Below are 25,850 nucleotides of genomic sequence, written 5' to 3' on the forward strand. Positions count from 1 at the left end.
CGTCAATGGGAAACGCACATGTATACGGTTCCATACGGGAAAAACGTATACGTTTTTACTTTGCAAATGCGCATTTGAATCCTAAAGTCCCCACCCAAGACCCCTCCCATTAAAAATGGACAAAATTTTCAAAAACGTATGTTTTTTTTTAAATAAAAACTGACGGAACTGTATGCACTTTTAAAAAAAGTATACTGTTTAAAAACCCATACGGTTTACTTTTTTCCATACTGTTCCATCCGTTTTTTTGCCATACGGTTTTCTTTAGAAAAACGGATTGAAAACAGTATGGCAAAAACGTAGTGTGAACCCAGCCTAACCCTGCTCTCACAATGATCTATGCATATATCACAGAGCATGCCCACAACATTCTCCCATAGAAGTCAATAGGGCATTTTATGACTATAAGATTTCATACACCCAAGTGTCTGCCCTAAAGTAAATCTCTGGACTGCTGTTCACATCTTACAGCAGCATCTCAGGCAAGATGGCTGCCTCCATCATCATGTACAGGGAAGATAAATATAAACATTGCTAGCTATAGTAGAATTGTCACGTGATCAGAGTCACGCTTTATCATTATGATATGTTTCTTTTGTTTGAAGGATGGGGGTGATTGGCAGTAAGAAGCTCTCTTGGAGGAAGGATGACCACTACAACCTGAATTCTCCTGCCCGTCAGTTTTTCAAGCCCTCTCACCCGCCGATTGTAAGTAATCTATATAGATGAGGTTGGTATTTATGTATCATGCTGTACCGCCGATAATAATAGGGCAATTTCAATGACAAAATGGACCTTCCCTAGTGTGATGAGGCACCAGTGTTACTGATTGTGGCACAAGATTATGGATCGGGGTGGTTGGATGTATCACTTTGTGACGCCAGGACACCGTAAGCTACATGCCCCGAGAATAGGACAACTTCTCCTGGGCCAGGTGCAAGATAATAAATACACCGATGTCAGGTTACGGATAACTGTCTTTACTGAGGCAGGAGTGGATGTTACAATCCTCACAGCACAGATTAGAATGTAGGAGATGCAGTCTTACCCTTAGAATTGCTGTTACTTGTAGTATTTTACTTGGGACTTAATTCTGAGGCCTCCCAAGCTGACTAGGATTCTGGTAGTGTCCAATTAACGCTATATTGCCAGCGTATGAGCTATCTCTGTGTGGCCCGTCAACTCACTGGGTATTATGCTCAACTGAAGCAATGTTTACCTGACAGGACGCACTCCGGTACTGGGATACCTCACTAGTACTTCAGACAAAAAAACTCCATCTGCTTAGGAGCTGTATAGCCCAAAAAGATCCATCAATGTATGATAATTTCTACTAGGCATCGGATCTGGCATAGTGACCTGGTTCCATTGTAAACATAAGCCGTAGAACCTTTCTAACAATTTTTAGACATATTTTTTAAAATTTTAGACTCTAACCCTACAAAGTAAAAATGCCCCCTAGAAAGTATTTATGTCCCCTTGTGCCCACTGGAAAGCATTGATGCTTCTAGTGTACCCCCTAAAAAAGTAATAATAACCTCCTGTGCTCCTAGTATTAGTATGGCAGAGAAAGCTACAGCATTAAGTTCCGTGGTATTCCTGTCCTGGGCATTGGTCCTAGTGCACAGAGCGGAAATTGCTCAGTGCACAAGGAGAGCCGGGCGCTCTCTCTACAGTACACCTTTAAATCATACTTTACCATGACATGTTTCAGCGGCAGAGTGTCTAGAATTCCCGGGCAATCTCTGCAGCTCGAGAGTAGCAAAATCAGTAGATGTACCAGAAGTCCCATAGACTTGCATGGAATTTCTGGTACATCTCCAGAACACATTACTCTCGGGCTGCAGGGATTGTCCGGGAGTTTTAAATATCCTGCCACTGGTAAAGTATGATTTTACTGTCCAGGCTTGGCTGTTTTACTCTAAGGCTGCAGAGATGGTTGCTATCAGGACATCCATAAACTCTACTATATTTTTATTTGACACATCAAAAGATCTTTACCAAGTTTAATCGGAGATACCAAAACAAAAAAGTGATAATAACCAGGCTCCAAAAGATTCAATAGAGTCCTCTTCCACTATCCAGGTGCTAGATAGAAGTAAGGTTCTACCTCAAAGCCCAGTTATTATCACCATTCAAGCTTGGCCTGTCATTTCAGTCGATCTTTATAACTTGTGCCATGTTCATCTAACAATTTTTGTCTTGATATCCCAGTTTTAGTCCCCCGATGAAGCCGGCACCAACCTGGTGAAATGCGTTGGAATGCTTAGCAGTGCACTTGGTTTAGATTACCTTGCCTGTACTTCAACTAGGTTTATTAGTACAGACCACAATTTTGGGTATCCATTTTATTCTGTAACTTTTGGAAACTCTTATATGTTTTGCAATTTTTTTTTATATATATGAATAAAATCTACTGTTTAAGTACTATGAAACAGTCATATGGCTGCCTAATGAATCCAACACATATAGCAAACAAGGGACAAGAGATTGCAGATGTCTACTGCCATTATCTTCTAGATAGGTAGCGGTAAATGGCAAAACGATGGGTGTACCTGGATGTGTTGTGCTGCTTTTGAATATATCTATATATCACAAATGTCCAGAAGCAGCCACCACCAAGAACCGGGTACCAATCTGTGGCAGTGAAGACAGTAAAGAAAAGCGTTGAGGACTCTTGAGAGTCACTCGTAAAGAGGAATGAATAGGTGGCACTCAACTGGCAAATGACTTGACTGTTTACGGCAATTAGTAAAGTAAAATAATACAACGTGTTTTGAGAGATCCCCCTCTCTTCATCAGGTCCTTACCTGCGGTTGTTAAATTTTATTATTTAAGTCTGTGCTGCTACCATGGACAAAGTGAGGCAAACTTCTCGAAGTGTGTTGTCCGCCATAAAAGTCTGCAATAAAAGTCTTTCTTATTTTACACTACTAAGACCATTGAATAGTCTTTTCATTCCCTGGTTAAAGGGGTTATCCAAGATTAGAAAAATAAAGCTGATTTCTTTCAAAAACAGCACCACGTCTGTCCCCAGGTTGTGTGTGTGGTATAGCAGTTCCATTGAAGTGAATAAAGCCAAGTTGTAATACCACACACAACCTGGGGACAGCTGTGGAGCTGTTTTTGGAAGAAATCAGCTCTGTTTTCTATTCTGGATAACCCCTTTAAGCGGCACCTGTGCATTCCTTTTTTCGACTGATCCCCTGTAGTCCTCAACACTGTTCTCCGATGGCTGCCATGTGGACATTGTCTCAGTTTCCATCCTTCTACTTTGTTTTAGTCTGTTATATATAAGTGGTACAGACCAATACAAGTTCTCACACTGACTGTGATGTAGCGCGCACTCCTGTAGCACTGAGTGGCGACATTCCGCCAAGTACCATAAAATCAAAAGGAAAAGGTCCGGTGCAAAGATTCTTCATAAATGTCAAAGATTTGAACTCTTTTAATAAAACTAGTCCCATAAATAACATCCAGTACAGCAATAGCCTGACGTGTTTTGCTCACTGCTAGAGCTTAACCATGTGCTGCCTTTGACTAAGCTCCTGTACTAAGCGAAACACGTCGGGTTATTGTAGCGCTGAATTTTACTTGCGTAACTATTTCGGCTTAAAGAAATAAAATATTTGCCTTTTATAAAGAATTCTCGCGCTGGACCTTTTGTTTTTACATAAATGGTAGAGAATTAGTTTTGACTAGTTTTGTACATGGTTGTCTCATACTGTTTTCTTATTCCAGGTTCCGGCCACACGGCCTCAGCACATTGACGCGCAATGCAGAATATCACAGAAAGGTGAGAGACAGAGTAGCAATGTTGCCCGACCAGGGTGCCTCCAGCTGTTGTACAACTACAACTCCCAGCATGCTGGGAGTTGTAGTTGTGCAACAGCTGGAGGCAAAGGAGCTGGGCAACACTGATTTACAAAAAGGCAAAGGGAGACATAAAACATCCTAAAATAGTCTACACACATCTCATACTACTAAATATGTCCACCAGCCAAGAGGTGGCATAAGAAAGAGGAAAATGGCCAGCAAGTTTTACCAATTTGTCACACCATCTGCGCCATTTAAAAAAAAAATAATAATAATAATTTGCAAAATTTTTCACAAACGAATTAAAAGATGACAAATCTATTAAAAATAACTTTTTCAATGTCGTTTTTTCCACCCTACCTCCTAAAAATCCTAACAGACCCATATGAGGGCTTGTTTTTTGCACCGCCAATTGTACTTTGTAATGACATCAATCATTTCACCACAAAATCTAAGGTGAAACCAAAAAAATATATATATATATTTGTGGGGAAAATAGAAAAAAAAACGCCATTTTGTAACTTTTAGGGGGCTTCTGATTCTACGCAGTGCACTTTTCGGTAAAAAAAGAAACCTAATTTTTATTCTGTAGGTCCATACGGTTACAACGATACCTGACTTATATAGGTTTATTTTGTTTTACTTCTTAAATTATACCTTTGTGTACAAAAATTTGTATGTTTAAAAACTTTTTTCTGTATACGGGGATGTATAAGGGTCATTTTTTGCACTGTCATCTGTAGTTTTTATTGGTACCATTTTTGTTTTGATGGGACTTTTTGAATGCTTTTTATACATTTCTTTAGGGTATACTAAGTGACCACTATTTTAGTCCTCATAGGGGGCTATACAATTCACTCATTAGATTGCCATAGCATAGCATTGATCAGCGTTATCGGCATTCCATTGCTGCAGTCTGCTGAGGCTGACAGGAGGCTTGGAGAATCGACCGGACGGCATCCTCTCAGCTGATCGGGACATCGCGATTTCCCTGTGATGAGCCTGATCAGCTCTGCTGAGCTGCCGGCATTACGGCATTTTAGGGTTAAGGGTTAATGCCGGGCATTAGCTGAATGTGACCCATAGCCGAATGTGACCTGAGCTCCTGAGCTCAGCGCTCTAAACCCTTCTCAGTGCTGATCGCTGTTAGGGGTCAGGGTTAGGGTTTAGGATTAGAGTTAGGGGTTAGGATTAGGGTTATGGGCTAGGATTAGGGATTAGGATTAAGGTTAGGGTTAGGGGTTTGGGTGAGGGTTAGGATTAGGGTTAGGGGTAAGGGTTAGGATTAGGGTTAGGATTTATAAAGGTTAGGATTAGGGTTAGGGATTAGGATTAGTGTTTGGGTTAGGATTAGGGTTAGAATTAGGGGTAAGGGTTAGGAGTTAGGATTAGGGTTAGGGGTTTGGTTAAGGATTAGGGGTTTCGTTAAGGGTTAGGGGCTAGGGTTAGGGATTAGGATTAAGGTTAGGGTTAGGGGTTTGGGTAAGGGTTAGAGGTTAGGATTAGGGTTTAGGTTAGGATTAGAGTTAGGGGTTAGGATTAGAGTTAGGGGTTAGGGTTAGGACATTTCTAGTAATATGGGACATATGTAGAATGTTTAAGGGTGTTTTATGTCTCCAAGGTTATAGAATAAGGGTTAGGGGTTAGGATTAAGATTAGGGGCTAGGATTAGGATTAAGGTTAGGATTAGGGGTTTGGGTAAGGGTTAGGGGTTAGGATTAGGGGTTAGGATTAGAGTCAGGGGTTAGGGTTAGAATTAGGGGTAAGGGTTAGGAGTTAGGATTAGGGTTAGGGGTTTGGTTAAGGGTTAGGATTAGGGTTAGGGGCTAGAATTAGGGTTAGGAGTTAGGATTAGGGTTAGGGGTTTGGTTAGGGGTTAGGATTAGGGTTAGGGGCTAGGATTAGGGTTAGGGGTTAGGATTAGGGTTAGGAGTTAGGATTAGGGTTAGGGGCTAGGATTAGGGATTAGGATTAAGGTTAGGATTAGGGGTTTGGGTTAGGGTTAGGGGTTAGGGTTAGGGGTTAGGATTAGAGTTAGGGGTTAGGATTAGAGTTAGGGGTTAGGGTTAGTATTAGGGGTTAGGGTTAGTATTAGGGGTTAGGGTTAGGACATTTCTAGTAATATGGGACATGTGTAGAATGTTTAAGGGTGTTTTATGTCTCCAAGGTTATAGAATAAATTATATAATAATTTATATAAAACAATCAAAACCAGTTCTCAACATAATCCTCAAAGGTACATGGGAGTCTCCATTAAGCCTTTTTTTGTAGATATATTATGAAAAATTAGTGTTGCCCAATCCTTATGCCTCCAGACAGCAGAGGATGATGCACTATCTGGGAACAGAGGGAGGAGCTAGGGAGATGCTGAGACAACACCATACAGACAATGAGAAGACTACACAACTTCCTGTGGGGAGAAAGGGAGGAGCTGTGGAGCTGCTGAGACAACACCACACTGACGAGAGACTTTTCAACTTCCTTCAGGAGAGAGGGAGGAGCAGGGGAGCTGATGAGACAATAATCACATTTACAATGAGAGGACTACACAACTTCCTGTCATGAGAGAGCGCGAGGAGCCGGGGAGCTACTGAGACCACATCACACTGACAATAAGAGGACTACTCAACTTCCTGTCAGGAGAGAGGGAGAAGCTGCTAAGACAACACCACACTGACAATGAGAGGACTACACAACTTTCTGTCAGGAGAGAGGGAGGAGCTGGGGAGCTGCTAAGACAACACCACACTGACAATGAGAGGACTACACAACTTCCTTCAGGAGAGAGGGAGGAGCAGGGGAGCTGATGAGACAATAATCACATTTACAATGAGAGGACTACACAACTTCCTGTCATGAGAGAGAGCGAGGAGCCGGGGAGCTACTGAGACCACATCACACTGACAATAAGAGGACTACTCAACTTCCTGTCAGGAGAGAGGGAGAAGCTGCTAAGACAACACCACACTGACAATGAGAGGACTACACAACTTTCTGTCAGGAGAGAGGGAGGAGCTGGGGAGCTGCTAAGACAACACCACACTGACAATGAGAGGACTACACAACTTACTGTCAGGAGAGAGGGAGAAGTTGGGGAGCTGCTGAGACAACACCACACTGACAATGAGAGGACACACAACTTCCTGTCAGGGGACGATTAAAGGGGTACTCCGGTGAAAACCTTTTTTCTTTTAAATCAACTGGTGGCAGAAAGTTAAACATATTTGTAAATTTCTTCTATTAAAAAGTCTTAATCCTTCCAGTACTTATTAGCTGCTGAATGCTACAGAGGAAATTCCTTTCTTTTTGGAACACTGATGACATCACGAGCACAGTGCGCTCTACTGACATATCTGTCCATTTTAGAAACCATACATAGCAGATGTATGCTAAGGGCAGCATGGTGGCTCAGTGGTTAGCACTGCTGCCTTGCAGTGCTGGGGACTTGGGTTCAAATCCCACTAAGGACAACAATAAATAAAGCATTATTATTATAATAATAACGTCAGCAAAGAGAACTGTGGTCGTGATGTCATCAGAGAGCATTCCAAAAAGAAAATAATTGCCTCTGTAGTATTCAGCAGCTATTAAGTACAGGAATGGTTAAGATTTTTTAATAGAAGTAATTTACAAATCTGGCACCATTTGATTTAAAAAAAAAAAAGTTTTCCACGGGAGTACCCCTTTAAAGTGACGCGTATTAGCCACTAGGCTAACAAAGCCTAGGCCTAGGGTGGCAGTTTCTGTGGGAAGGGGGGGTGTTGCCGAAATACATAGACTATCTATGTTGAGTTCAACACTCCCCCACTCTACCCCGACCAGAAAGGAATAGCCCATTTTCCCTAATCCTTCCCTAATATGTTTAACTTTCTGCCACCAGTTGATTTAAAAGAAAAAAGGTTTTCACCGGAGTACCCCTTTAAGCCAAAACATAATGAAGAAAGTACAATGTGTGGAAACACTATTTAGTAAGTCAAAGGTGTTGGAGTGATAGGGTTTTATTTAAAAACAATTTCCTGACTTTGGGCTCAACCATGACATGTAGCATCTCTATAGTAAAATGTATGTGCTGTGCACTTGGGCCTAGTTCACACATCGACAGCAGAGAAAGCTTCTCCCATCACGCAGGATGTTGAATCGCTCGGCTGACATCTTTGTTTTGTGCACAGAAAAGAAATTCATCGCTGCGTTATTCGATTATACCCCAATAAATAATGGGGATCTGGAGCTGCAGAAAGGAGAGAAACTGGAGGTGCTGTCAGAGTAAGTCATAGCATGTCAGTCATGTGATCTGTCCTCACTGTATGTGGTTCTATTATGTAAGCACTATATGGCAGCATAATGGGGGTCATTTATGGTACCATTATCATGTAAGCATTATATGGCAGTATAATGGGGGTCATTTATGGTACTATTATCATGTAAGCACTATATGGCAGTATAATGGGGGTCATTTATGGTACTCTTTAATGTAAGCACTATATGGCAGTATAATGGGGGTCATTTATGGTACTATTTAATGTAAGCACTATATGGCATTATAATGGGGGTCATTTATGGTACTATTTAATGTAAGCACTATATGGCAGTATAATGGGGGTCATTTATGGTACCATTATCATGTAAGCACTATATGGCAGTATAATGGGGGTCATTTATGGTACTATTTAATGTAAGCACTATATGGCAGTATAATGTAGGTCATTTATGGTACCATTATCATGTAAGCACTATATGGCAGTATAATGGGGGTCATTTATGGTACTATTATCATGTAAGCACTATATGGCAGTATAAGGGGGGTCATTTATGGTACTATTTAATGTAAGCACTATATGGCAGTATAATGGGGGTCATTTATGGTACTATTTAATGTAAGCACTATATGGCAGTATAATGGGGGTCATTTATGGTACCATTATCATGTAAGCACTATATGGCAGAATAATGTAGGTCATTTATGGTACTATTATCATGTAAGCACTATCTGGCAGTATAATGTGGGTAATTTATGGTACTATTATCATGTACGCACTATATGGCAGTATAATGGGGGTCATTTATGGTACCATTATCATGTAAGCACTATATGGCAGTATAATGGGGGTTATTTATGGTACCATTATCATGTAAGCACTATCTGGCAGTATAATGTGGGTAATTTATGGTACTATTATCATGTAAGCACTATATGGCAGCATAATGGGGGTCATTTATGGTACCATTATCATGTAAGCACTATATGGCAGTATAAGGGGGTCATTTATTGCACTATTGTTATGTAAGCATGATTTGGCTGGATAATGTGGGTTATTAATGGAACTTTTTGTATGTAAGCACTATATGGCAGTATAACGTGGGTCATTTATGGCTGTACTGTTATGTATATGTTATGGCTATATAATGTGGGTCATTTATGGTATTTTTATTATGTAAGCACTATATGGTAGTATAATATGGCTCATTTATGGTACTATTATCATGTAAGCACTACATGGCAGTGTGATGTGGGTCATTTATGGTACTATTATCATGTACGCACTATATGGCAGAATAATGTAGGTAATTTATGGTACAATTATCATGTAAGCACTATATGGCAGTATAATATGGGTCATTTATGATACTATTATCATGGAAGCACTATATGGCAGTATAATATGGGTCATTTATGGTTTAATTATCATGGAAGCACTATATGGCAATATAGTGTGGGTCATTTATGGCACTGTTGTTATGTAAGCACTATATGGCTGTATAATGCGGGTTATTAATGGCACTTTTTTATGTATACACTATATGACAGTGTGATGGGGTCATTTATAGCTGCATTGTTATGTAAGCTCTATATGGCTATATAATGGGGGTCATTTATGGTACTTTTCTTATGTAAGCACTATATGGTATTGTTATTAAGCACAGTATGTTGGTATTCTTCTTGGAGCTGTATTATGGTAAAATTACACTCCTTTTTCCAAAGAATTGACCGTCTCTGCTCCCCCTTCCCTCCTACAGATCTTATAGGCCAAAACACATTAATCTAAGATTCTGTACAGTCATGTTACACTCTGATAGAGAGTGATACGTTTTACTGTTTAATTGCGAAAAATCTGATTCTTCCTTTCTGTCCATAAATCCTTCAATAATACTAAGGCCGATGTGTATTCTCATTCCCGTATATATTCCATGTTATCTACTAGACAGGTTTCCTGTATTTGATAGTTATTCATGTTTTTAGCCCCAATGAGTTTCCTCCAGGATTTATGTTTGTTTATTTATTCATTCATATATTTATGTATTTATATATTTATTAATTAATGTATTTATTTATCTATCTATTTATGTATTTATTTATTTATTTATCTATTTATGTATTTATTTATCTATCTATTTATGTATTTATTTATCTATTTATGTATTTATTTATTTGTCTTTATTTATCTATCTATTTATGTATTTATTTATTTATGTGTTTATTAATTAATTTATTTATGTATTCATTTATTAATTAATTAATTAATTCATATATTTATTTATTTATTTATTTATGTATTTATTTATCTATCTACTTATGTATTTATTTATGTATTTATTTATCTATCTATTTATGTATTTATTTATGTATTTATTTATTTATCTATCTATTTATGTATTTATTTATGTGTTTATTAATTTATTTATTTATGTATTCATTTATTAATTAATTAATTAATTAATTAATGCATTTATTTATCTATCTATTTATGTATTTTTTTTATTTATTTATGTATTTATCTATCTATCTATTTATATATTTGTTTATGTATTTATTTATCTATCTATTTATGTATTTATTTATGTATTTATTTATCTATCTATTTATGTTTTTTTTTTCTGTATTTATTTATCTATCTATCTATTTATATATTTGTTTATTTATTTATGTATTTATTAATGAATTTATTTATGTATTCATTAATTACTTAATTAATTAATTTATGTATTTATTTATTTATGTATTTATTTATCTATCTATTTATGTATTTATTTATGTATTTATTTATCTATCTATTTATGTATTTATCTATCTATTTATGTATTTATTTATTTATTTGTGTTTATTAATTTATTTATTTATGTATTCATTTATTAATTTATTTATTTATGCATTTATTTATCTATCTATTTATATATAAATTTATTTATGTATTTATTTATCTATCTATTTATATATTTGTTTATTTATTTATGTATTTATCTATCTATTTATATATTTGTTTATTTATTTACGTACCGTATTTATTATTTAATTTATTTATGTATTCATTTATTTATTTATTTATTGTTGTTTTTAGAAATGTATTGGTAAATATATTTCAGGTATATTCAGATGATGTAAGGTATAAAATAAATGCATTTTCTTATATATATATTTGCTGCCCAGTTCTAGTGGTGATTGGTGGTTGGCAAAATCTGAACGCACCGGCAAAGAAGGCTACATCCCCAGCAACTTTGTGACTCCTGTACATAGACTGGAAATGGAAAAGTGAGTAAAAATTTGGGGACATTTGTACCTTCAGTTTCATCACCCCCTGCCTACCACATATCTATCTCATATTTATTTTCGTTAGAAATTTGGACTTTTTTATTGTTTGAAGTTAAAGGGGGTACTCTGCCTCTAGACATTTTGTCCCCTATCCATAGGGATAACATGTCTGATCGCGGGGGAGCCCCGGCTGGGCATCCCTCTGGGCCTTCAGGCTTCCGTGATCGGGATGTCATGCCACGCCCCCTTCCATTCATGTCTATGGGAGGGGGCGTGACGGCTAGCCGTCACGCCTCCTCCCATAGACATGAATTGAGGGGGCGTGGCGGCTGAGTTCCCCAGTCATCCGGCACGGAGTGGAGTTCGCTCTGTGCACCTGATGACTGGGGTGCCGCGGCAGAGATCCGGCTGCTGGGGACCCCCGCGATCAAATATGTCATCCCCTATTCTTTGCATAGGGGATAAAATGTCTAGCAGGGATCAACCCCTTTAACTTATTTAATTCATATGTCTGAAATAAAGTTTTAGCTTTTTTTTTTTTTTTTGTGAGAAGTGAAGAGTCAGTAAAGGTCAAAGGTCATTATTCCATATCCCAAACCTTTTGTCATAAACCTTTTTAGGGGCATCTGAGTTAATAGAGGAGGGTCCTCTTTTCAGAATCCCATCTCTTGGTCAGATTGGGGAGTGGCAACAAAGTGTGTTTCTTTCTCTATAGGACCTATCCTGCATTACACCAACCCTCCTGTGGGGGTGCTGCAGGCAAATTGCACACTTCCCGCAGATTACTAGTCATTGCTGGGGGGGATCAGCAGAAAGACACTATAGGGGGTATTTATCGAAACCTGTCCAGAGGAAAAGTTGCCCAGTTGCCCATAGCAACCAATCAGATCGCTTCTTTCATTTTTCAGTGGCCTTTTCAAAAGTGAAAGCAGCGATCTGATTGGTTGCTATGGGCAACTGGGCAACTTCTCCTCTGCACAGGTTTTGATAAATCTTCCCCTATGTGATATATATGTTGTAGGACTCTTCTAAAAAGTAGGGACTGTCCAGAGCGGAGAACCCCTTTAAGGGGGTACTCTGGTGGAAAACTTTTTTTTTTTTTTTTTTTTAATCAACTGGTGCCAGAAAGTTAAACAGATTTTTAAATTACTTCTATTAAAAAAAAAAATAAATCTTGATCCTTCCAGTACTTATTAGCAGCTGTATACTACACAGAAAATGCTTTTCTTTTTGGATTTCTCTTCTGTCATGACGAGCACCGTGCTCTCTGCTGTCCATTTTAGGAACTGTCTAGTGCAGCATATGTTTTCTATGAGGATTTTCTCCTGCTCTGCACAGTTCCTAAAATGGACAGCAGAGCTCAGCAGAGAGCACTGTGGTGATGACAGAAGAGAAATCCAAAAAAGAAAAGAATTTCCTCTGTAGTATACAGCCGCTAATAAGTACTGGAAGGATTAATATTTTTTTAATTTTTTTAATAGAAGTAATTTACAAATCTGTTTAACTTTCTGGCACCAGTTGATTAAAAAAATTTATAAATAAAAAAAATAATAAGTTTTCCACCGGAGTACCCCTTTAATGTTACACAGTCTGTGCTATGGGCATCTAGAAGTCACGTGTGTTTTTTTTCCCGCAGGTTCTTTTTTAATAACATCACTCGAAAAGATGCAGAAAGACAACTCTTAGCTCCAGATAACATCCCCGGTACATTCCTCATCCGTGAGAGTGAAACCAACCTAGGTAGGGCTACATGACTTCCACCAATATTACATAAAATCGGAGGGAAAAAAAATCTGAAAACTTTCTTTATGCTTCTTAAATGTTTTGCAGCTCAAATTTACTTTAATCTTTGAACAGATATCAGTGTATAATACAATACGGCGTTATGAATTTTAAAGGGGTACTCCGGCATTCTTAAAGGGGTTCTCCACTGCCCTGCCTTCCGGAGCTCCACTCCGCATGTGTGGGCTTCCGTGTTCGAGGCCGCCCCCTCGTGACGTCGCGCCCGCCCCCTCAACGAAAGTCTATGGGAAGGGGGCGTGACAGTGAGGGGGCGGGCGTGACATCACGAGGGGGCGGCCTCGAACATGGAAGCCCGCACACAGCGTTCGGAGTAATAAACTTCCGGACGCTGCGAGCAGAGAACCCCTTTAACATTTTGTTTAGGACATTCAGAGCCGGAGGCAGTGATCATGATGTCATGGCCACGCCCCTTGTGAAGTCACATTACGCCCCCTACATTCATGTCTATGGGAGGGGGCGTGTCGGTTGACACGCCTCCTCCCAAAGACATGAATGGAGGGGGCGTGGTGTGACTTCACAAGGGGCGTGGCCGTGACATCATGACCACTGCCGCAGGGAGTTTGTGGGAGGTCCCCAGCAGAGAGACCCCTGCGATCAGACATCTTATCCCCTATCCTTTGGATAGGAGATAAGTAAGATGTCTAACAGCAGAGTACCCCTTTAAAGGAAAACTGTCAGCCTTTTCACCCACACTAAACCTCCTTATACACTGGGTTATAGAGAGGGGTCACTCCTGAGATATGTCCCCCAGAAGATTCACTTCTGAATTCAGTGAATCGCGCAGTGGGGGCGGGGAATCACAGGGGGCGGGGCTTTGTGACTCTACTTAAAGAGGTACTCCAGTGGAAAACTTTTTTTTTTTTTTTTAAATCAACTGGTGCCAGAAAGTTAAACAGATTTGTACAAATTTGACAATTACTTCTATTTAAAAATCTTAATCCTTCCAGTACTTATTAGCTGCTGAATACTACATAGGAAATTATTTTCTTTTTGTAACAGTGCTCTCTGCTGACATCTCTGTCCATTTTAAGAACTGTCCAGAGTAGGAGAAAATCCCCATACCCCCCCCCCCATTTTTTTTTTTTGGGGGGGGGGGGGGGGTAAGGAGCCATGTTTCGTAAATGAAGTGAATGACAAAAAATGTCAGAATTCTGCTGGGCTACTAAAATACAGCAACAATGCCGGTGGCCTATGTAAGAGCAGCTCTTCGGGGGTCTCCTAGGGATCTACATTGGCGCCGTCATGTGACCCAAGGCAGTTGCATGTATATACATGAGAATATTTCTCTAGGTTGTCATCACGGCGGTAGATGATGTGCGGTATTATTTCCTGAGGAAAGGGATGTCCCGGCCTCTTATCATTACTAACAATCTGTGGCCGACACCGCGCAAGGTGCTGATCCACAGCAGAGAATCATGTTACCCACCCCCGCCCCCCGCTCCCCACCCCAATATGAGGGGTTTCCGTATGAGGATGTTTTGAGCAAAAACTCACAGCGTTAAATAATTCGGATTTAGAGCCCTCATTTCCCAAACCCCATTAGGACATAGTGGCCCTAAGTGTATATTTTTCACCAATTACAACAGTGTTTTCCAAACAGTGTGCCTCCAGCTGTTGCAAAACTACAACTCCCAGCATGGCCCGGACAGCCTTTGGCTGTCCGGGCCATGCTGGGAGTTGTAGTTTTGCAACAGCTGGAGGCACACTGTTTGAAAAACGCTGAATTGCTAAGCCTATCACATATGTATCTAAGCCTTTCATGTATGTAGGTATCTAAGCCATCATGTATGATGTGTGTTGCTTGAGCCGCTATATCCAGCTTATCATTTGTGATATTTTCTGCCGAGCTGATGTATCTAAGCCTATCATATGTGATACTGTCTTGACCAACTACAAAGCAGCAGATTTCCCATCACGAGCTGGTGTATCTAAACCCCCATGTGTAATACTATCTTCTAAATCTGTGTATCTAAGCCACCTCATGTGTGATACTATCTTCTGAGCCTGTGTATCTAAGCCCCACATGTATGATTCTACCTTGTAATTCAGTGTTTTCTAATCAGTGTGTCTCCAGCATGCTGGCAGATGTAGTTTTGCAACAGCTGGAGGCACACTGTTAGGGAAACACTGAATCGCTAACCCTATTATGTATTTATGTATCTAAGCCTTTCATGTATATAGGTATCTAAGCTATCATGTACGATGTGTGTTGCTTGAGCCGCTATATCCAGCTTATCATTTGTGATATTTTCTGCCGAGCTGATGTATCTAAGCCTATCATATGTGATACTGTCTTGACCAACTACAAAGCAGCACATTTCCCATCACGAGCTGGTGTACCTAAACCCCCATGTGTGATACTATCTTCTAAATCTGTGTATCTAAGCCACCTCATGTGTGATACTATCTTCTGAGCCTGTGTATCTAAGCCCCACATCTATCATTCTATCTTGTAATTCAGTGTTTTCTAATCAGTGTGTCTCCAGCATGCTGGGAGTTGTAGTTTTGCAACAGCTGGAGGCACACTGTTAGGAAAATACTTAATCTCTAACCCTATTATGTATTTATGTATCTAAGCCTTTCATGTATATAGGTATCTAAGCTATCATGTATGATGTGTGGTGTTTGAGCGGCTATATCCAGCTTATCATTTGTGGAAATTTCTGCTGAGCTGATGTATCTAAGCCTATCATATGTGATACTGTCTTGACCAACTACAAAGCAGCACATTTCCCATCACAAGCTGATGTATCTAAGTTTCTCATGTGTGATACTGTCTGTATATCTTAACCCCCATGTGTGATACTATCTTCTAAATCTGTGTATCTAAGCCACCTCATGTGTGATACTATCTTCTGAGCCTGTGTATCTGAGCCCCACATGCATGATTATATCTTCTAATTCTATGTTTTCCAAACTGTGTGTCTCCAGCATGCTGGGAGTTGTAGTTTTACAACAGCTGGAGGCACACTGTTTGATAAACACTGGATTGCGTCCTTAGGCCTGTGTCTGGCATTAACACTTTAGACGCTATGATCAAAGTTGATTGCGGCATCTCAATGTGCCAAAATTAAGCGGCCGGTAGCTCAGATTGCTGGTTGGGACCATCACGACCAAATTGTGGGGTCCTGAGGGTCCCTACTAGCCTCCGTCCTGTCTGATCGGGGCTCCTATACTGCAGGCAGCCTGTAGAAATGGAGCGCCGATAACACTGATCAGTGCTGTCCTATTGTACAGCATTGTTCAGTGTTTGTAATCTAAAGATTCCATGTAATATTCTCCTATGGTGACTAAAAAATTGTGAATAAAATAGATATATTTTTTTTTTTTTAATCTGAATAAGCCCCTCCCCTAAAATAAGTTTTAATCCCCCCTTTTAACATTTTTAAAATAAAATAATGTAAACAAAAATAAAAATAATCATATGTGATACAGCTGCGTGCGTAAATGTCTGAACTATTAATATATAACATTATTAAATTTGTACGGTCAATGGCGCAAACGTAAAAAAAAATACCAAATTCCAGAATTACAGATTTTTGGGTCCTTTCATTTACCAGAAATAAATAGATAAATAAAAAGTGAATCACAAAGTCCCATCAAAACATAAATGGCGCCGCTGATAAAAATATAAGATCACGGTGCAAAATATAAGGGGAAAATACGGAATATACGGAAAAATAGGGGTCGGATGATGACAATTTTAAGCCTACTCATTTCCTTTCAAAACGTTTTTGGTAAATTAAAAAGTTAAAGGGGTACTCCGGTGAAAACCTTTTTTTTCTTTTAAATTAACTGGTGGCAGAAAGTTAAACATATTTGTAAATGACTTCTATTAAAAAATCTTAATCCTTCCTGTACTTCTTAGCTGCTGAATACTACAGAGGAAATTTTTTTCTTTTTGGAATGCTCTCTGATGACATCACGACCACAGTTCTCTCTGCTGATGTTATTATTATAATAATAATAACGCTTTATTTATTGTTGTCCTTAGTGGGATTTGAACCCAAGTCCCCAGCACTGCAGGGCAGCAGTGCTAATCACTGAGCCACCATGCATCATTGCTAAAATGGACAGAGATGTCAGCAGAGAGCACTGTGCTCGTGATGTCATCAGTGTTCCAAAAAGAAAGGAATTTCCTCTGTAGCATTCAGCAGCTAATAAGTACTGGAAGGATTAAGATTTTTTAATAGAAGTAATTTACAAATATGTTTAACTTTCTGCCACCAGTTGATTTAAAAGAAAAAAGGTTTTCATCGGAGTACCCCTTTAAGTAAATTTTTTTCAAAGTAGTAAAATAAAACAAAAGCTATGTAAAATTGTGTATCGTAATCTTACGAACCTACAGAGTAAAGATAAGGTGTCATTTTTACCACAAAGTATACAGCGCAGAAATGGTAGCCCCCAAAAGTTGCAAAATGGTGTTCGTTTTTGTTTAATTTTTTTGTTTTTTGCTTTTTTCAGTTTTGCCCCACAGATAATTTTTATTTTGGTTTCACCCTAGATTTGGTGATGTCATTACAAAGCACCGTTAGCGGTGTAAAAAAAAAATAAAATAAAAAACGCGAGAAAAAACAAAAGTGGAAAAATTTAAATGCCGTGTCCTTAAAGGGTTAATTATTTAAAAAAAAAAAAAAAACCCTGTAACACAATGCTAATTCTAAATTCCACTTTAGTGACTTCACGCCATGGCCCCTCCATTCATGTCTATAGTGAGGGGGCGACACGCCCCCTCACTATAGACATGAATGGAGGGGGCGTGGCCACGAACCCGGCATTTGTTTAGAGCAAAAAAATAAGAGCTGAGATCATTTTTACATCAATAAAACTATTAAATAATAATAATAGAAAATTAACATTTAGAATAAATACAATAATTTTGTTTCTAAATGACTTATTTGTTTTGCATTAATGAACCCATCCAAAATGTAAGACCTGTCTCGAAAGGTTTCGCCATCTAGGGCTTACGGCTTTCTCACACTTTCTTAGGTAAATAGATTGTGATTTGGGAATTTTTTGTATCCGCATCTATTTTTCCCATAGCCACTCCCCTTTTTGGGGGGATTTCTTGTATTTTTTATTTAGTTGAATAAAAAAAAAAAAAAAAAACCATTCTGAAAATTTTAGGTGCAAAACCCGACCAAAATAAGTCGGAAACACTTTAGTACATGAGGGCCACTGAGTTAAAGGGGTACTCCGATGGAAAACTTTTTTTTTTTTTTTTTAAATCAACTGGTGCCAGAAAGTTAAACAGTTTTGTAAATTACTTCTATTAAAAAAAAAAAAAAAAATCTTAATCATTCCAGTACATATTAGCTGCTGAATACTACAGAGGAAATTCTTTTCTTTTTGGAACACAGAGCTCTCTGCTGACATCACGAGCACAGTGCTCTCTGCTGATATCACTGTCCATTTTAGGAACTGTCCAGAGCAGCATATGTTTGCTATGGGGATTTTCTCCTACTCTGGACAGTTCTTAAAAAGGACAGAGATGTCAGCAGAGAGCACTGTGGTCATGATGTCAGCAGAGAGCTCTGTGCTCCAAAAAGAAAAGAATTTCCTCTGTAGTATTCAGCAGCTGATAAGTACTGGAAGGATTAAGATTGTTTAATAGAAGTCATTTACAAATCTGTTTAACTTTCTGGCACCAGTTGATTTAAAAAAAAAAAAAAAAAAAATTCCACAGGAGTACCCCTTTAACCTCGTAACCGGCCCGGTAACAAGGAACGGAATTACCCGTAACCCCGCATCACACCAGGTCGGTCCCAGCTGCTATTGATTCTTAGCTGGGACCCCGGGCTAACAGCACCGATCATTGTGCCACGCACTATTAACCCTTCAGACGTGGCGATCAAAGTTGATCCCCGCGTCGAAAATGAAAGTAAACGCTTCCCGACAGCTCAGTCGGGCTGAACGGGACTATCACGATAAAATCTCAATGTCCTGATCAGCTAGGACGCGAGTGGAGGTCTCCTTACCTTGCTCTGTCACATCCGATCGGCGATTGATTGCTCCAAGCCTGAGATACAGGCTTGAGCAATCGAGCCCCTATCTCGCTGATCCAAGCTATGGCTTTGCACCGATCAGGGTAAAAGATCAGTGTGTGCAGTGTTATAGGTCCCTATGGGATAACAATGATCAGTGTGTGCAGTGTTATAGGTCCCTATGGGATAACAATGATCAGTGTGTGCAGTGTTATAGGTCCCTATGGGATAACAATGATCAGTGTGTGCAGTGTTATAGGTCCCTATGGGATAACAATGATCAGTGTGTGCAGTGTTATAGGTCCCTATGGGAGCTATAACACTGCAAAAAAAAGTGAAAAAAAAGTTAATAAAGATCACCTAAGAAAAGTTTGAATCACCCCCCTTTTCCCATAAAAAAAATAAAATTGTGTTAATAAAAATAAATATAAACATATGTGGTATCGCCGCGTGCGTAAATGTCTGAACTATAAAAATATATCATTAATTAAACCGCACGGTCAATGGCGTACACGCAAAAAAATTCCAAATTTCAAAATAGAGTATTTTTGGTCACTTTTTATATAATAATTTTTTTTCTAAAAAGCGATCAAAAAGTCAGATCAGTGCAAAGACGGTACAAATAAAAACTGCAGAACACGGCGCAAAAAATGAGTCCTCATACCGCCCCGTACACAGAAAAATAAAAAAGTTCTAGGGGTCAGATGACAATTTTAAACGTATACATTTTCCTGCATGTAGTTATAATTTTTTTCCGAAGTAGGACAAAATCAAACCTATATAAGTAGGGTATCATTTTAATCGTATGGACCTACAGAATAAAGATAACGTATTATTTTTACTAAAAAATGCACTGCGTAGAAACGGAAGCCCCCAAAATTTACCAAATTAAATTTTTTCTTAAATTTTGTCACACAATGAATTTTTTTTTCGGTTTTTCCTTGGATTTTTTGGGTGAAATGACTGATGTCACTGCAAAGTAGAATTGGTGGCGCAAAAAATAAGCCATCATATGGAATTTTATGTGCCAAATTGAAAGCGTTATGATTTTTAGAAGGTGATGAGGAAAAAATGAAAATGCAAAAACGGAAAAACGCTGAGTTTAGAATTAATTTTTTCTGAAATTTTGGGTGCAAAACCCGACCAAAATAAGTTGGAAACACTTTAGTACATGAGGAGTTAATAGGGTGGTCTCTTATTTGGGACCTGTCCCATTTATGATTTAAAGAGAGGTTATGAAAATAATGTCTTGCTCTGGGGGGGCCCGGGCCCCTCCGTGTATTACAAGGACAGCTGAAGGGATTTTTATCAGTAAACATGTCATGCTTGTTTTCTCCTGTGGTGGCGCTGCAGGGAAAGTGAACTCTTTCTTCCAGATCACAATTGCTCATGGGTAGACTTAATTTTTGGAAGCTAAACCCAAAAAGATAGTAGGAATATTCAGATGTAGAAGGGACAAGGAACGGAATGAAGTAAGTGGGAAGAAGTTTTGCCCCATGAGAGAAGCACAACGTTCCATCGACTGTGACACAAAATTACACTGAGCGGCAGGAGCCATGAGTAGAATTTTTTCTCATCCAATTTTTAACCCATCTACTTCATACTCAGAGAGGAAAAACTCAACTGTGTTGTGACCTACATATCGTACCATCAACTATCAAGAAAGGTCACATGACTACCATATGAATGCAATGAGAAGGGGCTTCATGGGTACTTTTAAAGGGCTACTCCGTTGGAAAACTATTTTTTTGCTAATTAACTGGTGCCAGAACGTTAAACAGATTTGTAATTTACTTCTGTATAAAAATCTTAATCCTTCCAGTACTTATCAGCTGCTGTATACTCCAGAGAACGTTGTGTAGTTCTTTCCAGTCTGACCACATTGCTCTCTGCTGACACCTCTGTCTGTGTCAGGAACTTTCCAGAGCAGGAGAGGTTTTCTATGGGGATTTGCTTCTACTCTGGACAGTTTCTGACACGGACAGAGGTGTCAGCAGAGAGCACTGTGGTCAGACTGGAAAGAACTAGACAACTTCCTCTGGAGTATACAACAGCTAAAAAGTACTGGAAGGGTTAAAAACATTTTTTTTAATAGAAGTAATTTACAAATCTGTTTAAAGGGGTATTTCAAAAACTTTTTTTTATAAATATTAACTGGCTCCAGAAAGTTAAACAGATTTGTAAATTACTTCTATTAAAAAATCTTAACCCTTCCAGTACTTTTTAGCAGCTGTGTGCTACAGAGGGAATTCTTTTCTTTTTGAATTTCTTTTTTGTCTTGTCCACAGTGCTCTCTGCTGACACCTCTGTCCGTGTCAGGAACTGTCCAGAGAAGCATAGGTTTGCAATGGGGATTTTCTCCTGCTCTGGACAGTTCCTGATACGGACAGAGGTGTCGGCAGAGAGCACTGTGGACAAGACAAAAAAGAAATTCAAAAAGAACAGAATTTCCTCTTTAGCATACAGCTGCTAAAAAGTACAGGAAGGGTAAAGATTTTTTAATAGAAGTAATTTACAAATCTGTTTAACTTTCTGGCACCAGTTCATAAAAAAATGTTTGCCACCGAAGTACCCTTTTAATGCTTCCAATAATTATCAGCTGCTGAAGTCGAGTTGTTCTTTTACTGTCTGGCAACAGTGCTCTCTGCTGACATCTCTGTCTGTCTCGGGAACTGCACAGAGTAGAAGAGGTTTGCTATGGGGATTTGCTTCTACTCCGGACAGTTCCCGAGACACGTGTCATCAGAGAGCACTTAGACAGAAAAGAACAACTCAACTTCAGCAGCTCATAAGTACTGAAAGGATTAATATATATTTTTTTTTTATAGAAGTAATTGACAAATCTGTTTAACTTTCTGGAGCCAGTTAATATATATATATATATATATATATATATATATATATATATTTATATATATATATATATATATATATATATATATATATATATATATATGTATATATATACACAAAGTTTTCTCCTGGATATAAAAAAAATAAAATAAAATAAATAAATAAATATATATATATATATATATATATATATATATAAATATAAATATATATATATATATATATATATATATATATATATATATATAGTTTTACACCAGAGTACCCCTTTAATGCCTCTAGAAATGTCCTAAATATATATTTTGAATAATAAAATAATAATAAAAATGTTAATAATATAATACATTTTAATTAATTTTTTCACCCGCCAGGCACCTATTCGCTTTCTGTCCGGGACAAAGATCCAACGAGAGGAGATTTAATCAAACACTATAAGATCCGGATGCTGGACAATGGGGGGTATTACATCTCTCCCGCCCTCACCTTCTCCTCACTACAGGAACTTGTCAAACATTATTCCAGTGAGTGTATTATATACGTTGTGTATTGCTTCAAATGTATTATAGACGAGAAACGGTTTTCAGAAATAGCCAGCTGGTGAGGTCGGTCTCATTAGGTGAGCTGCTGTGATGAGACGCCACCCCCTCTCTCTGCAAAGGCAGACGATTCATAGGAAAAATAGGCAGCTTGAGAAAAATCATTTCTATTATAAAATTGAATCAGTATGGCTGAAAAGTCATGCCTGCCACATCAGCAGGAAGCACAAGGCATACACAAGAACCTCCACATCAGTGGTCTCCAACCTGCGGACCTCCAGATGTTGCAAAACTACAACTCCCAGCATGCCCGGACAGCCGTTGGCTGTCCGGGCATGCTGGGAGTTGTAGTTTTGCAACATCTGGAGGTCCGCAGGTTGGAGACCACTGCTCTACTATTCTCTAATCATTGGCTATGCTTCACTACATAGGTAATATACAATCATTTCCTGGAGTGCTTCTTTAAAGGGGTACTCCACCCATGAGTATCTTATTCCCTATCTAAGGGATAAGATGTCTGATTGCAGGGGGTCCGGCAATATTTTCGTTCAGAACGCTGGGTTTGGGCGGCCGTGGTCATTCATGTCCATGGGAGCGAGTATCACTAGTGACCACAGCTGTCACGCCCCATCCCATATACATGAATAGAGGGGGCATGGCGTGACGTTGCGACCACCTGAACCTAGCGTTCTGAACAAAAATGTTCAGGACGCCAGGGTGCCATGCGAAGATCACGGGGGGCACCAGCGGCCAGATGCCCGCGATCAGACATCATAGACTTTATCTTTTGGATAAGGGAAAAGATGTCCAGGGGTGGAGTACCCCTTTAAACAAAACTTCAGCTGTCAGAGGTATTAGGTTTCATTCACTGGATGTTATCAAGACATCAACACCAATAAGGATATCTTCACATCTGTTTACATCTGTATTGGGTCTATTGGGCGCCCTCTATTATGTCTATTGGGCGCCCTCTATTATGTCTAATGGGCGCCCTCTATTATTTCTATTGGGCGTCCTCTATTATGTCTATTGGGCGCCCTCTATTATGTTTATTGGGCGTCCTCTATTATGTCTATTGGGCGTCCTCTATTATGTCTATTGGGTATTAGGTTTCATTCACTGGATGTTATCAAGACATCAACACCAATAAGGATATCTTCACATCTGTTTACATCTGTATTGGGTCTATTGGGCGCCCTCTATTATGTCTATTGGGCGCCCTCTATTATGTCTAATGGGCGCCCTCTATTATGTCTATTGGGCGTCCTCTAATATGTCTATTGGGCGTCCTCTATTATGTCTTTTGGGCGCCCGCTATTATGTCTATTGGGCGTCCTCTATTATGTCTATAGGGTGCCCTCTATTATGTCTATTGGGTATTAGGTTTCATTCACTGGATGTTATCAAGACATCAACATCAATAAGGATATCTTCACATCTGTTTACATCTGTATTGGGTCTATTGGGCGCCCTCTATTATGTCTATTGGGCGCCCTCTATTATGTCTAATGGGCGCCCTCTATTATGTCTATTGGGCGTCCTCTATTATGTCTATTGGGCGCCCTCTATTACGTTTATTGGGCGTCCTCTATTATGTCTATTGGGCGTCCTCTATTATGTCTATTGGGCGTCCTCTATTATGTCTATAGGGTGCCCTCTATTATGTCTATTGGGCGTCCACTATTATGTCTATAGGGTGCCCTCTATTATGTCTATTGGGTGCCCTCTATTATGTCTATAGGGTGCCCTCTATGATGTCTCTTGGGCGCCCTCTAATATGTCTATTGGGCGTCCTCTATTATGTCTTTTGGGCGCCCGCTATTATGTCTATTGGGCGTCCTCTATTATGTCTATAGGGTGCCCTCTATTATGTCTATTGGGCGTCCTCTATTGTGTCTATAGGTTGCCCTCTATTATGTCTATTGGGTGCCCTCTATTATGTCTATAGGGTGCCCTCTATTATGTCTATTGAGCGCCCTCTATTATGTCTATTGGGCACCCTCTATTATGTCTATAGGGTGCCCTCTATTATGTCTATTGGGCGTCCTCTATTATGTCTATTGGGCACCCTCTATTATGTCTATTGGGCGCCCTGTATTATTTCTATAGGGTGCCCTCTATTATGTCTATTGGGCACCCTCTATTATGTCTACTGGGCACCCTCTATTATGTCTATAGGGTGCCCTCTATTATGTCTATTGGGCGTCCTCTATTATGTCTATTGGGCACCCTCTATTATGTCTATAGGGTGCCCTCTATTATGTCTATTGGGCGCTCTCTATTATGTCTTGGGCACCCTCTATTATGTCTATTGGGCGCCCTCTATTATGTCTATTGGGCGTCCTCTATTATGTCTATTGGGCACCCTCTATTATGTCTATTGGGCGCCCTCTATTATGTCTATTGGGCGCCCTCTATTATGTCTATTGGGCGCCCTCTATAATGTCTATTGGGCGCCCTCTATTATGTCTATTGGGCGCCCTCTATTATGTCTATTGGGCGCCCTCTATTATGTCTATTGGGCGCCTTCTTTTATGTCTATTGGGCGCCCTCTATTATGTCTTGGGTGCCCTCTATTATGTCTATTGGGCGCCTTCTATTATGTCTATTGGGCGCCCTCTATTATGTCTTGGGCGCCCTCTATTATGTCTGTTGGGCGCCCTCTATTATGTCTATTGGGCGCCCCCTAGTATGTCTATTGGGCGCCCTCTATTATGTCTATTGGGCGCCCTCTATTATGTCTATTGGGCGCCCTTTATTATGTCTATTGGGCACCCTCTATTATGTCTATTGGGCGCCCTCTATTATGTCTATTGGGCACCCTCTATTATATCTATTGGGCGCCCTCTATTATGTCTATTGGGCGCCCTCTATTATGTCTATTGGGTGCCCTTTATTATGTCTATTGGGCACCCTCTATTATGTCTATTGGGCGCCCTCTATTATGTCTATTGGGCGCCCTCTATTATGTCTATTGGGCGCCCTCTATTATGTCTATTGGGCGCTCTCTATTATGTCTATTGGGCACCCTCTATTATGTCTATTGGGCGCCCTCTATTATGTCTATTGGATGCCCTCTATTATGTCTATTGGGTGCCCTCTATTATGTCTATTGGGTGCCCTCTATTATGTCTATTGGGTGCCCTCTATTATGTCTATTGGGCGCCCTCTATTATGTCTATTGGGCGCCCTCTATTATGTATTTTGAATGCCCTCTATTATGTCTATTGGGTGCCCTCTATTATGTCTATTGGGCGCCCTCTATTATGTCTATTGGGCGCCCTCTATTATGTCTATTGGGTGCCCTCTATTATGTCTATTGGGTGCCCTCTA

General features: G+C 39.4%; 1 protein-coding gene across 2 annotated transcripts in view; it reads left to right on the forward strand.

The window, feature by feature from the left end:
- The window catches only part of BLK (BLK proto-oncogene, Src family tyrosine kinase), a 90,773-nt gene that overhangs the window by 30,818 nt on the left and 34,105 nt on the right, over positions 1-25,850 (forward strand). For both annotated transcript variants that reach the window (XM_056563006.1, XM_056563007.1), the window contains exons 2-7: positions 606-708; positions 3,742-3,796; positions 7,986-8,079; positions 11,240-11,341; positions 12,978-13,081; positions 22,353-22,502. In XM_056563006.1, coding sequence (XP_056418981.1) covers positions 607-708; positions 3,742-3,796; positions 7,986-8,079; positions 11,240-11,341; positions 12,978-13,081; positions 22,353-22,502 — 607 coding nt within the window. In that variant the 5' untranslated portion in view covers position 606. The remainder of the gene's footprint in view (positions 1-605; positions 709-3,741; positions 3,797-7,985; positions 8,080-11,239; positions 11,342-12,977; positions 13,082-22,352; positions 22,503-25,850) is intronic.

This window comes from Hyla sarda, chromosome 3 (genome assembly GCF_029499605.1).
Source record: "Hyla sarda isolate aHylSar1 chromosome 3, aHylSar1.hap1, whole genome shotgun sequence".
NCBI classification, from domain to species: domain Eukaryota; kingdom Metazoa; phylum Chordata; class Amphibia; order Anura; family Hylidae; genus Hyla; species Hyla sarda.